The following is a 15,121-nucleotide window of genomic DNA, read 5'->3' as shown; positions in this document are numbered from 1 at the left end:
CGCCCCAACTTTTAGGGTATTTGGAGTTTCTGAAAAACAATTAGATTTTAAAAAATGTTGTTACATATTGATATCATATTTGATACCTTTACTTATGTTATTTTAATTACAATAATATGCTTACTCTATGACGTGTATGTGTTAACTTTTCTTCATCGGGTTTATTTCATTATGTTGAGTTGAAGTCTTGAAGAAGTATCGTCCCTGGGTTGGGTCTAAATATTTCACATAGGTTGTAGAGGAGCATCACTCTCTCTGGGGCCCCTCACCAGGAAGCATTTGATAAGTAGCTGTAAAGTTGTGGTGTTGCACTACAAGATCCAATTTCGTTGATCGCTTTTGTTCATTAGATGTTGTGAGTATAATAATTATTATTAGTAGTAGGTAATTAGTATATGATACATAATTGAATGGAAAAAATATAAAAGAAATGGTCGGTTTAGAGTTGACTACCAATATTATAGGCATAGAATAAATATAATAAATAAATATTGTCTATTTATTTTTTATTTTTTGATCATTTATATATCTTATATTTAAATTTTATAATATTCTGCAATTTCTTTACGATGGTTATCTGTGTGACTAAGGTTGTTTTACATAATTATTTATAGAGGTATATACCGTATACGCATTGTTTGGAAAGAACGGAGTTCATGATCGCACGTTCACATTCATATTCAGTGAACGATATGCTAGCGTCACTTGTTTTTTTTTCAAATTCAACATGAATGAAGTTGATAATTTAATGAACTTGAACAATTTTTAAGACCATCAATTTTTTTACCAATTTATAAATATATATTCAAAATGTATGGATTAATTATTTTATATAATAGGTAACATTTTCTTGTTACAATTCCTATTTTGAAAAATTAAATGAACGCATTATTTTTTTAGTGAAGGTTCCGAACACTGCGTATGACATCGTTGCAAACTTAATATAAGGTTTACGATTGCAAATCATTAAGTCGCCGAACTTACTACAAACCACGGTAGATTATAAATTATAATCTATAATAGGTATACTATAATCTACCGTGCTACAAACTAACTTCAACAAACATCTTAGAATTAATAATGTTTGTATAATTAATAAATGTTTATCCAATTTTTATGTGCCTGAATTGTAAGTCTAAAAAATTAGGAAGTATTTACTATTTTGTTTTTATTTAATTTATTGTACCTAAATATATTTATAATATTTTTTATTTAGTGTGATTTTAAGAAAATAACTCTATCATCAACACGTCGAGATAGAAGGTAGATAAGCCGAAATGCTTATAAAATACTTATACATTTTATACTTTTTAACAAGGTGGAATAATCCACCTTGCTTTTGAAGCATAACTAAATAATAGGTACCTTATAACATTATTATTATTTATTTAGTATGCTTTTTAATAAATAATTAATTTTAAAAAAAATCGGTCTATAAAGATAAGCCGGTACCAGATAGTGTTTACTGATAACAGCATGGTCTTATCACAGAATATAAAATATTCAGCGTAAATGTAAATACAAAATTATTACAGAACTAAATTGTCATATTTTGTAAGTATACTCAATTATTTTAAGTTTTAACTTTTGTCTTAGTAATTTTAACTACCCGGCATCGTATAAAGAACTTTCACTTTTCAGAAACATTACCCAAAATGTCGCTCCCTGCAAAAACCTTTGTTAGATCATTTTCCACTGGCACGGTAAGAAACGGAAAGAGAAATTTCAAAAACTTCATACTGTACAATCGAGGAACAAATCAGTTCAGAAAACAACAAGAAGAAAACCCCAATAAAGATTTTCAAATTTCCGGTACTTAAACAAATCAAATAAATTGTATTATCTATGTTTGAATTATATTAACTAGGTATCATATCAAAGAGCTAACTCATAAGTAATAAACACTGTTCTCTAAAAACTAGATTATGGAATACGAGACACCACTGTCAGGATTGGCCGCAAGTTTGTAACTGTCAAAGAAAAAATTCCAGATATTATTGTTCCAGATTTGGAAAATTTCAATGTGAGTGTTTTAAAGTGTTTGTAGATAAATGTTGTTGGAGTTTAATACTGAACTATTATGACATTGCTTTCAGTTAAAGCCGTACGTGTCCTACAGGGTTCCTGAAATTACCCAATCTGAATTTACAGCACAAGATTTATTCAACGCTGTTTATCGCAAAAAGATTGTAGATGATTTCAAGAATAACAAACTGAAACAAAATTATGAACCTATAGAACCCAGTGAGGAAGAATCATTATCACCTGAACAAGCTAAACTAAAAGCGAGACAAACAGGCAGTGATATGTTCTCACAAGGCAGATAAATTCAAATGCTTAGTTTAATTGATAGATTTTTGTATACATGTTGTTTTGAATTTATTTCAAATTTAGTAATATAATATGGATAATATTAATGATATGGTTTTTTAATATATATATTTATATATAATTTTCTTATTATAATAATTTGATTGACAAATTCACTTGCAATTCTTGAATTTTCTTTTAAATACACGATCAAACAGTAGTGTTATCAAATGACAATTTAAATTTATTTGTAGAAAAATTTAGGTTTTTTTTTTTAATTGATTTAATTATTTGTATAGAGCTAAATGGTTTTATTATTATTTCAATGATTATGCTTTGTTTTAAACTTCAATTATAAGAAACTTAATATAGGAAGCATGTAGGTAGTTTCTTATAAAAATCCGTTTGTATTTTTAAAAGTTGTGATCAAATTTGTTGTTTTAAAATGACTAAACAACAATCTTTATTTAACAAGGGACAGGTGTTTATTTTCTTTTATACCATGAGTACAATATACGACAAGAAATTATTAACATGTAGGTTGATGGTTTTATTATGCACGAGCACAAGATATGATTAAAGATTATTTTAATACATTCATAATATAAGTATATTACACACTTATATATATATATATTTAATCATAGTACAGGGCTAGCTCCACCAAATTCTAATTCAATAATGTCATAACAAATTACCTACTCTGACTTCCAAGTATATTTGCTTACTATTTAAAAAACATTTCTGATGTTTCATTATTATTACTCAGCTTAGCCTCCCTCCGAGTCACCTTAGTCCCTCAAAAAGACCATTGGAGAAATGATTTAAACATTTTAGATTTCTAAATCTTGAAAATGGGGCTATGTAAAAAGTAGGTAGTTGTATACAAAAATAATAGGTATTTGAATAAATATTATGACTGATAATAGAATTCCTTATTTCCACAGAGACTTGTTTGTGAACGCGAATCATGACCACTCGCTGTACTCTAAAAAGTAAAAATAAACTTAAATACGTATAGGAAATCTCACTACTAATCACCAGTATCAGACTCAGCTCTCCATCATCTTCCAAAGCAACTTTTCTGGTAAGAAAGTGAATCTAGTTGGTGCATTCAAGGGGTCAAAATTTTAAATTCCCAATAGTTTTCAAAAGCGACAGGAAAACGGGAATTTTTGCGTAAAACCAGTTTTCGAATAAATTTATAATCGTTTTTGGTATAACTCTAAAACAAATGACCGTAGATACATAAAATGTTCATTGAATGTTTAGTTAGTATTTTCTATACGCCATAAAATTTTCAAAATATTTTGATCCATGTTGAGCTATTTATAGGCATATCAAATTTTCGACAATTATTAATTTTTTTTCAAGTAATGTCGATAAAATATTTTTCGCTTGGTCAAAAAACTTGAAAATGTAATACGAAGTTCCTCGTAATTGTTAGTGGAAATTAAAAAAAAAATTGATAGTATTTCCGCAATATTTTTTCATGAGCGCCTGAAATTAGAATTTTGACAAAATTCACGAAAATCACGAAAAATCGCAAATTATTTCAAGTTAGAAATTCATAAAAAATTTTCTTTTTAAATCTAAGATTTTAAAATTTATTACAAGTTTCCTTATAAGTTTTCATATATTTATTTAAATAAAAAATTTTTACCAAAAATTAAAATTAAAATTTTATGAGTGTTTAAAGTTGAAATTCTTACAACATTGTATATTCACTCGATTTCTCTTGTAGCGATTTTCTTATACTGTTGTAATTCAAAAATGTGGACACTTGAAATTTACACCAAATGTTTATTTCATTAATTCATATACTTGATAAAATTTTTAAAATATTTTGGCTTGTTATAAGCTGTTGACGAACACTTTCAATTTTCTTTTTTTTGTAATTTTTTTTTTATAAATGTCAATAAAATTGTATTGGTTGGGTCAAAAAGCATGAATATTTAATACAAGACTCTTGATAATAATTATATTGTTACAATAGCAGTTGAAAAATATTAAAAATACATATAGGCGCGATTTGTTATAAGCATTTAAAGTAAAATGTTGACAAAATTTACGTCATTCAAAATTGACAAATAGTTTTATAGTTAAACATTTTTTTAATTTTCAACTTTTATAGCTAAGGATTGAAATTTTAAAAGAAAGTTTCACTTAAGCAGTTTTTTATCTGTATCAAAAATATTTAATCATAATATAAAGCACAGTTGTTTTATGTTCAAATATGAACAAAATAACATATTAAATAACCAAGAATAATGATTGAAATCATTTTGTTGTAATTTAAAAATATTATTCACGGGCACTTGAAACTTTTAAAGTATATACAATATACGTAATTAAATTGTATACACATATAATGACTTCTCAAATGTATTATTTTTTTTTTTGCAAAAATGAATGAAATCGTTGTACTATAATACTTAATAGTAAAATATATTACTTTAATCACAATAATACCATCAAATATACTAATTCCTAAGTAATATTATATTATTATAGGTTGACAGACCGTCTTCGCTCCGAATCGTTTTTCGTATGCAATGATTTTTTATCATTGAATTCAAAATTAACACCATCCATTACAGTGACGAGTGACCCACTTGTGACCTACTGTAGAGGCGTACAGCAGAGCGACATCCACTTATCCGCTTTTTATATTCAATTTATTTTTTAGATTATAAATAAATTACATCATACGTCTAAAAGTAATTGTTTAATGTTGATTAGTATAAAATATAAACCATAATATATGACTGTATAAGAGTATTATATGAGGGCCCCTAATAATGTCTGGGTCCGGGGCTGAAGCCCCCATCCCCATTAGTAGGGATTAAGTCCCTCCCCCCAAAAATACAGGTCTTAACACACCCGACCCTTACAATTATAAAGTGCCTAAATATCTAAAAATATTCATAATTACAAAATATATTTTCAATAACTTGGAACAATCATAATACATTTAATATTAACACTTACAATAGTCTTTTTATTAACAGTCATAGGTAGGTACCTACGTGTCACGAATCCTGGTTTTGATAAAAAGTACTGAATAATAGATCATTGTAAGTCAGAATCAATTTACATTCTGTGAGTGCATAACTATATCAAATCTAAATGTTGAGCACGTGAGTTGAATGCTGAATGTAAAATAGGTTTTGATACAAAAGCCCTTTTTTTGAGTTAGAAGATACAGTCCATAGTTATATAGACCATTATTGTTTCTTTTTATCGCATTGACGTATTATGATTTTAAGTGTAACCATTATTATTATATTATACGGTCTCGGCTTCCGTATTTTACTATACTACAATACAGCGGTTCCCAAGCTGTGTACCGCGAGCACTTACCGGGGGCACCGTGGCTCGTAACAAATTATTTATGATTTATTGTCATTTTCGTTGATTTCAAATTAAATCTCGTGTATTTTGATTCAGACTGATCGAATCCGAACCGATTGACAATGTGAATAAGTGTTTTTTATGTATATTTTTCGAGGTAATTACGGTAGGGCACCTTGGTTGAATTTAGTCCAAAACAGGGCATCACCGAAAAAAAACATTTGGGAACCAATGGTATAATAATATATAATACCTAAATTTCATATTTCCATATTTTAAAAGAGACTATTTTATAAGACTATTTTTTAACAACTGCAGTTGTTATTTAACTTTATTTAAAATAACAATAATAAATTAAATCTGTTGTACATTGAATTGTCATATTTTTCTTAAATATATATCTTCACTTATTGATACGGTAATTATTATGCCTAATGTAACAATTTGACTTTGCCTCCCCCCCCCCCTGTATCAAATTTTTGGCCCCTGTACTAAATATAATGATTTTGAAGGGCCCTATACCTACAAAAGTTCCAATAATAAAATACAACCCATTATACAAGCTTGAAGCGATACGGGTGTCCCATACACGATAATTTTCAGGTAATCGCTAATCAATGATTAAGTCACAGCTTAAAATACCGAAATTGAAAAGCTCGCTTCAACAATCAGATAAATCCACTTTTTGGAATTTTTCAGTACAAATCAAACATTTTTTTGTGACTAATTTTGTTAAATTTTGCTTATTATATTCTTTATACACCAAAACGAGGTGAATAGACACGATGGTGTGAATAGAAACAAAATCGGGAAAGCTTTTACTGCGACGTCTCCCCGACTGAATGTTGAAATTATCAATATGAAACATTCACCAAATCGAGTATAGATTAGAACAAGATTCGATGAACTCTAACCTTTCTGTTTATTTCTACTGCCACAGGGATAAAAATTGATAAACAGCAACTGATAATAATTCTAATAATTTTTAACGAAAATCAACGGTTCTTGTTATCAAGTAAATACTATAAAAATTTTAATTTCTCTTGTTAAAATTAGTTGTGAAAATCGTAACTATTATTTAACAAAATTAATTAATCATTTCAATTCTTAGGTTAAACTGACTTTGACCATTTTAGGGGTGAATAGAAACACATAATATAGTAGAACATACAAATAATTATTTAAATTTAAGTATGATTGTAAATCAAGTTCCTAGTCTACAAGTATTACCTACAATTTATAAAGTGTAAATTATGTCTCAATTTGGAAAGGACACCCTAAAGGCCTAAAGACTGATTTAAAAATATTAAATTTTTATTTTGCAAATTTACCTTTATATTGTTCTTATTTTTTTAACTGAAATATTTAAGTTAAAAAATAAATAAAAAAAGGTTTTTAACTGACAATTTTATTCTCTTTATTATTACAATTTTCAACAATTGTTTCTTTTGACCCTTGAGTTGGTAAAATAGAAAATACACCAAAAAACCATAAATGTTTCTATTGACACCGTCTGTTGGAGAAACAAAGCACTTAAAAATATATGTAAAATAAATTGTTAAACATAATATAAAAAATTCGTTTATACGCATGTGAAGTGCTCAACGAGACCATTTTTTTGATGTATTGATCATTTATAAAGCCTAAATAGAAAAGTCTTATGATACTTCAAAGTTCAAAAATGTTTTTATCACCCCATTTTGCGGTACCTAATGATCTAGGTAATATTATAAGCAATATTTCAATAATAACTTCTTTGTCAAATGTCAATAATCAGAGTTACCTATTGACTATTTGATTGTTGCATCTGTTTTCAGAACATTTTCTTTTATCGATTTCCGTCAAAAAGCGGAATTTCAAAAAATTAGATTCATCCGGTTGTAAGACCTTCAAGGCTTCAATTACTTGATAAATATGTATACCCATATGTATCATAAAATATTATTTAATATAAAATAAGTATTTCTTTCAAAATTTCAAAAATTGCAAATTTATTTCAATGGGACACTAAAATTGCCGGGCTACTGTACTCCAGGTCCAACCCCTCTCCCCCACTATTTTACCGCAGATAATAATCGAATTCAAATACACATAATCCACGGTCGAATAATTATACGTAACTAACATACTTAACTGAAAAACTAGACATTAACTGCTTCATATCTCCAGTTTTTCATTGAAATTAAAATCGGAGAAGATACATAATATAGGACTATTCGAAAAATAAAATAAATGTTGAGCCGAGAGTCTTCAAATCAAATCTGCAACAGAGTTGTACCTCATATAGCTTTCGTAACTACCTATATTTTAACTATACAGTCTGCACTCGAATGACAGCAAGGTAATACCTTAAAAAGTAATAAAGAAATTTGATTAAAAACCATTTATTTCACAAATTGGATTGTTTCGATTACAATTATTTTACTCGTCGGTGAATTCTAAGATGTACTTAAAACAAAAAACATAGTTATGTTATATATATGTATAAAAAAAAAAAAAAAACAATAACCAACACAAATATGTCTAATATTGTAATAAAAACATGATGTCTCGACTAATGAATGTTGAGTACTTGAGTGTGTGTTGTATAAAATATACTTAATATCTGTGTGATAATAATTTTGTTCGCGTGTCTAGGATCTAAAAAAAAAAATTCATAATATATTATACATCTACAGTATCGAGTGCAGATGTCTGAGACACAACAATAAAGATAACTCAAAACTCAAAGGTCATAATATAACACACCTAAGTTCATAACTCAAAATCAAGTGTATAGCTATTAGCTATATACATCTAAATATGTAGGTATCGAATAATATATAATACATAAATCGAATAGATAAAATCCGGAAAAGAGACTAAAATAAATATTTCTTTTTTTAATTTCTACCGTATACTGGGTGCTGTCTGCGATTGTCGATTCGATACATTTAAACAGAAATACCAGATATCAAAATATCAATTTTGTATTATGCACCTACCAAACTTGACAGAACGTGAACTTAACCGGATTCCATTTGTTCTCCGAGTTCCGAAATTGTGTTTTCCGACAGCGATTGCAGTCTTGGTGATGTCCACATCACGTCGTTGGCCGCCAACAAAGAACTGCCCATTGGCACGTTTACCGTACTACTGAGCTGTGAAAACACGTTGGAAATTACAAACTTAAACTCGTAACAACACTGCTACAATATTAAGTTATTATTATTACGTATACCGGTATTGGTACACACAATACCATCATTTCTTATAAACCGATAGACTTGAGACAAAACTAGATTTTGCATTTTACTACACTATCTTTACAATAATTATTCGTTCCATAAAATTCTCAATTCGGATCCCATAATTTCTAATTCAATTTTAAAACTGTCCCAAATTCAACCCTGTTTGATCTAGGTATTATGTTGCACGTCCTAGGTACTTACAAGTATGAAAATTCAATGGGATCTAAATGAATAGAGAGAAAAATAAACAATTATCATTTCATTGTATATAAGTACCTATAATTAACTGTAAAACCATAGACGGATTTGGGGGGGGGGGCTAAGACCCCTGAATGTAATCAAACCGCATCAGACGTCAAAACAAATTGTGTATTTGAATATTTGATAGTTATAATTTTTATTTTATTTTGTTGGGATTCGAGAATGGTCTGGAATATTCACGTACTATTGTTATTGGGGAAAACCATATTTTGTAGGTACATATTGATAGGGCAATACCCCAGAACCACTCATATAGGGGGTCTTTGGCAGAAAACAAAAAATAATTCATTTTACGGGCAAAGCGAAGCTAGGTTTGTTTTTTAACTCGACCGTTCGGCAATTCGTCTGTGTGCCTGTTATTCACAGTATGCGGAAATATGCGCCCTGATAATCAGTGTAAAATTGTCAACACGTTTCGATTGAACAAAACGATGACAAGGCCAAAATACTTGAAAATCGAGCTATTCAGATGTGTGCACGGCCCTTCTAATGTTTTTGACAGTTTCCCTGACTACGATCTTTTTCAAAATTGAAATCGATCTAGAACTATTGACATAGCTTAATGGAGCAAGAAAGACTGAGCAGCTTGACATTACTATCCGTTGATAATCTGAAAGCACGCAGAATTAATTTTAATAGAGTAACTGTCGAATTCGCTTCAATGAAATCGAGGAAAAACGTTTCTATATGGATTGATAAGTGATTTTCCATTATAAATGTTGAGAAAGAAATACTCAATGTACTCATGACTGTAATACATTTTTTTCGACTCGTTATGAATAAATTTAATTACATTTTTTTTCATGACCTGTGCATTGAAAATGATTGATAAAAAGGGCCCTGTGTTGAGTTCTGCCCCAGGACCCCTTCAGTCCAAGTTTTGGCCTTGGATACACTTCAACGCTTGTATCATATATTAATATTATTGTTATAATGACATGATCTATGTATTGGCATCGTTGCAGAACAGCGCGCGGCGTGACGTAAGATCGTTCCATCGAAAAATCATCGTACATGCATCGTATTATTAAGGTTAGATTAGGTACCTACTATCAAAAGTTAAGTCGAAATAATCATAATTTATAACGTCATAATCACGTATACAGAGACACAAAGACAAAGTCACAAAACGACTAGAGTGATAATGAATATTATATTATTATATTATTAAATATATCGTATGTAGGTGTGTGTGTCTGCCTCAGATCATTATGATTATTATTTATTTATTTAACTTAATGTTTTTGATAAAAGACCCTCAACAACATGGCCAGTGGGCTTACAACATGATTATTATTATTATATATTGTCGCACGCTCGCACGTGACATCCAATGTCCGAAATATTATTTATTTTTATTGTGTCCGAAGTACCATCACAAGTAGGTTCTTCCCTCAAGTCACCCAAGCCACTGCGCTTAATTAAAAAAACATACATTATGCTTATTGTACTTTTTTTTTAGTATAGATCGTATATGTTCAAGGTAAAAAATAAAATAATACATTTTTATTATGTAAGTACAGGGACGTATTTAAAGGGGGGGTCCTACACAATTTGATTTTTCTCATCACATGAATAAGGTAGCCCGTATTAAGTCAAAAGTAATCTAATTATTGTTAAACATAATTAATTATCTTAACTGCAGATTACATTAATTATGTTTACGTTTTGCGCCAATATAAATTAATATACCTACATAATGTGTAATTAAAAATTGACCTCTACAAAATAGGGGCCCCAAGTCCTCCACATTCCTCAATCTGGCATTGTATCAAGTACCTACGTCCAGGTCCGACCAAAGCGCAATCAGCCAACGGCTACCTCTCGATACTGCTGTGGCCGCGTATTCGTATTAGCGTTATTTATGTCTACTTTTATACTAGGCAGTACGTAGTCTAATGTACTTAGGTAACTACTATAGTTAATTTGAAACTGTAAAAAGCCCATAAGATATTCAATGTTAATAATTATCAAATGTAATTTACAAGTAGACAGGTAACTGTATAACCGGTAATCGGTATAGCTGGTGTCCATGATTCATAAATCATATAATAATGTGTAGAATATTTTAGGCTTTATTCATAGACATAATAACTATTATGTCTATAGTTTAATCTTACAATAATAATATATGTATAGCCATATAGGTATGTTACAAATTGTAAGCAAAATAAAAAATTATATCAGCAAAAAAAAAACCAAATTTTAAATTACAATTCATCTATTAACAGTAATATCTATATAAATCTAATAATACATTTAATTCGTCATATTACTAGCTACACTACCATACTATCAGCAAACTATTGATATTTTATAGCATCCAATTAAATTATTACTGCAGACTGCAATTGAAAAGTTTTTAACGTTATACGTGTTCGGTTATTATAATCGTAACATTGTTGTTTTTTTTAATAATATTTGTAAACAGTTGTTTGTCATTTTGTTTGTGAATTGTGATTCTCATACCAATTACCAGTCATACCTAGCTATGAGCTAACTTAGTTCATAGTTTCATCAGTTGTCATAATTATTACAAATAAATAAATACTATAGTTATTAGTTATAATGCAATCTTATTTCCAAATTAGAGTCCAAAGTGCAGTGAATGTGTTTGTCATATCACTTTAATAAAACAACAAATTGAACATCGAATGTACCTTATGGTAGTATAATTATATAATATATTATACATAAGTCTGGTTGAATTGAAAACAGAACCTAGGTATAAATGTATAATAATGGCATATATAGCATTATAAATGTATACAATTATACTCTATTATGTTACATCTACCTAGCTGTAGGTACCTATACTATGCTAAATTTGATTAAATCTTTCAAGATTAGATATGGACGTACGGTATTGGAAAATGGACATTATTTCCGCAGAAATTGGGTAACATATTAGAATCAAAGGTGGCCATTAACTAGTTAAAAAGTTTATTTTTTTTTAACTTTTTAACTTAACTAGTTAGTTTGTTTTCTAATTAACTTATGAACTTAACTAGTTTAATTTACAGTTGAAATAACTTAGCTATTCTCAGTTGATTTAAAAAAAAAAACCAATAAGTTAAAAACATTTTGAAATTTTTTGTTTATACGTAAATATTACTATATCAGTATAAAATAAAAATAATCCAATACTATAATAACACAAACATTTCTGTACTTTTTCTTGATAACATAATTTTGTGTATACTAATATATTTATTTTATAGTTTAATTTAATAAATAATATAAAAGTAAAAGGGTATACAGTGCACATTATAATAAAAGTTAAATCAAATTGATTTATAATTTATAAATTAGAAACTAGAAGGACACATTCACTCTTTATGTGATTTAGGTACTTAAAAAAAAATAGATTAACTTTTTTTAAACTGAGTTAAGTTAATTTTTTTTTATATTAACTTTTAACTTATCGAGTTAAGCTTATAATTTGTTAACTGTTAACTTTTAACTTATCGATCTTGTGTCCTCTTAACTTAACTTAACTTGAGTTAATTATTTTCATTAACTTGCCCACCTTTGATTAGAATACATTTAATATCTACCTAATTGGGTACAAAATTATTAATAGATATACGATAAAAGTTTTTCAAGAGCATAAACTGAATTAACTATGTTCATATTTTCAAAATGTTTCATATGAATTTTTATTTTTTTATTTTAACAAAATAGTATATTTGCAAACTGTAACAGTTTTTATACACCCAATAAATACATTTTATAATTTAAGATTAAAATAACAACACGAAATCACGTGTTAAGGGAGGCCCACCATTGTGGAAACCCTCCGACTTGGGTGTATACAATATTAATTGAGATGCATTTTTTATTTTTTACCCTATCCAAAATCCATTCACAAAAAGAAGTGGATATAAGTCTATACGTTTTCAAATATCACTCATACCTACTATTACCTACGTGTTACAGTTTTCTAGAATATTAAACGACCTTGCTTAGTGCCCACTGCCCACGCTTACACTCCATATAGTATACTTTGACCCTATAAATACCGAAGAAACAATTACGACAAAATATTCTCATAAATCATAATAAGTATAATATATGTACAATTTGTATGTAATTATTTTGATTAATATAGGCTATAGCAAATAAATGTTGTATAAATATTCAATTATTCATTTTTTTTTTAAAACTAAATTTACTTAATAGAAAGTAATTACTAATAGGTAACTAATACGTATAAACTTATAGTTATATAATAAACCTGCATATTATAATTACGTGAATTCAAAAAGTGGGACTTCCTCGAATAATTTTATTTTGTGTTTTATAAAATATTATAATTTATTGTTAGATAAAGAGTTCAATTGCATGGAACAAATAAAAATACAGAATTATAATCTTGGTCTAATAAATTACAAGCATCTTAGGCTTAAAGACATTAAGGTACATTTTATAAAGATAATAATATATTATGTTTAGATGTAATTATGAGCTTACATTTAAAATGTTTATTGTATTATTATTGCTATATGAAGAAACAAATAGTGTTTGCCATTAAGTAGGTTTTTATTTAATTACAACTATTTTAAGTCATAATATTAAATACTTAGGTACTTACGCATAAATATCTACTCGTATTACTTACAAACTTATATCTAATCGATACATAGTTATGCCCCACCACAGAAACCCTGTACAATGTGAACGTACAATGTATAAATTATATATATATATTATATATGAATAAGAACTAATCAATATCAAACATTTAATCTCACTGTAAAAGCGTTATTTGTTTTTCAAAAGTATTATTTCTACTTTTTGTAAAAAATTATTGAAATAGTCATTACTCGTTAGTTGTAACTCATAACGATGAGGTAGGTGGATACTTTTTTCCATTTTAAATATTAAAATGTTATATTATTTTACACGAATTTAACTACTTTAAAAACAATTATAGAAGTATTCTTGGTTTACTAACCTTGAATTCATTGTTCACCTATCAATGTCCAATGTGTATATTTAGTAAAAAATACAGGAGTGTGGAATTTTAAAATATTACTTGAAAAAATAATTATAAAATAAGGATTTAATAATTGACTTGTTCAAAAATTACTATTCCACTATTTGAATTAAAATGTCCACACGTTAATCTAAGGCATTGAAACATTTATCATTGTTAACGTTAACAATCAAGAATGTTTAAGTATTAACTATTGTCTATTAGTATCATTGTATGTTAATACAATTGTATAATTTATTTTATGCATAATTAAATGCTTAATTGTTATACATGCAAACTTTTTGAATGCGTTAGTAATAATATTTAAAGACAGGTTCGACATCTACAAACATTGAAATAAGATGTGATTCAGTCAGAACGAAAATTCGGTCAAGGTTCTTCATTCTCGCTGGTATACTATACATGTATTTTGCAATAAACAAAAGTTTAAAAAAGGTATTTAATTAGAGATATAAATTGTATATAACTACGATTAATAGATAATAGATGATATCATTATTTAAAAATTTTTAGTTTTATTTAAATATTATTAAATTTTTAAAAATAAATTTGTTAGTAAAAATTATAGAATTTTAATGGTTATCGGTTAGTCATCGCATTTATCATGCGTGAACTTTAATTATTAAGTGTATTCAATTTTTTTTTTATGCAACAAAAAGAAAAATAAACGAATCAATAAAATATTATAGCCATACGTGAGTGAAAATATGTATTTATTATCTGAGTTCAGATGACATTGTCCGTTAACCTCTCAACTCTATTCGTAAGTATTTACTACTTTGATCTATGTAGATTGTAGATACCTTTAACTACTATGCCTATAGACATGCTATTTACTATATAGACAATAAGGAGCTTTCATATAAAACATAACCAAATACTTATAGCTTCATAAACATACACTATAATTATACATTAGGTATAATATTTTTCAAAAGTAATTATGATTTGTATTTTATATTTTGCG

General features: G+C 27.7%; 2 protein-coding genes across 2 annotated transcripts in view; one reads left to right on the top strand and one right to left on the bottom strand.

Annotated features, from left to right (window-relative positions):
* The first annotated feature begins 1,423 nt into the window (after positions 1 to 1,423).
* Positions 1,424 to 2,420, top strand: LOC111031135 (39S ribosomal protein L41, mitochondrial). The gene is made up of 4 exons (XM_022310952.1): positions 1,424 to 1,554; positions 1,642 to 1,812; positions 1,923 to 2,023; positions 2,097 to 2,420. The coding sequence occupies exons 2-4, from the start codon at positions 1,656 to 1,658 to the stop codon at positions 2,325 to 2,327; spliced, it is 489 nt and encodes a 162-aa protein (XP_022166644.1). The 5' UTR covers positions 1,424 to 1,554; positions 1,642 to 1,655; the 3' UTR covers positions 2,328 to 2,420.
* A 5,612-nt stretch (positions 2,421 to 8,032) lies between these two features.
* LOC111031130 (serine/threonine-protein kinase SIK2-like) overlaps positions 8,033 to 15,121 on the bottom strand; it is a 30,460-nt gene continuing 23,371 nt past the window's right edge. The window contains exons 9-10 of the mRNA XM_022310946.1: positions 8,649 to 8,804; positions 8,033 to 8,304 (exon numbers count right to left, since the gene is read on the bottom strand). Of these exons, the coding sequence (XP_022166638.1) occupies positions 8,670 to 8,804 (135 nt within the window). The 3' untranslated portion in view covers positions 8,033 to 8,304; positions 8,649 to 8,669. The remainder of the gene's footprint in view (positions 8,305 to 8,648; positions 8,805 to 15,121) is intronic.

Source organism: Myzus persicae, unplaced genomic scaffold (assembly GCF_001856785.1).
Source record: "Myzus persicae strain clone G006 unplaced genomic scaffold, MPER_G0061.0, whole genome shotgun sequence".
NCBI lineage: Eukaryota > Metazoa > Arthropoda > Insecta > Hemiptera > Aphididae > Myzus > Myzus persicae.
Note: the sequence above shows the minus strand (reverse complement) of the source record. Positions and strands in the feature narration are given on the sequence as shown.

Bases quoted from the DNA above. Each gene is read 5' to 3' on its own strand.
- LOC111031135 (XM_022310952.1), top strand. From the start codon at position 1,656: ATGTCGCTCCCTGCAAAAACCTTTGTTAGATCATTTTCCACTGGCACG. The intron at 1,813-1,922 runs GTACTTAAACAA...TCTAAAAACTAG, and splicing joins TAAAGATTTTCAAATTTCCG to ATTATGGAATACGAGACACC. The intron at 2,024-2,096 runs GTGAGTGTTTTA...CATTGCTTTCAG, and splicing joins CAGATTTGGAAAATTTCAAT to TTAAAGCCGTACGTGTCCTA.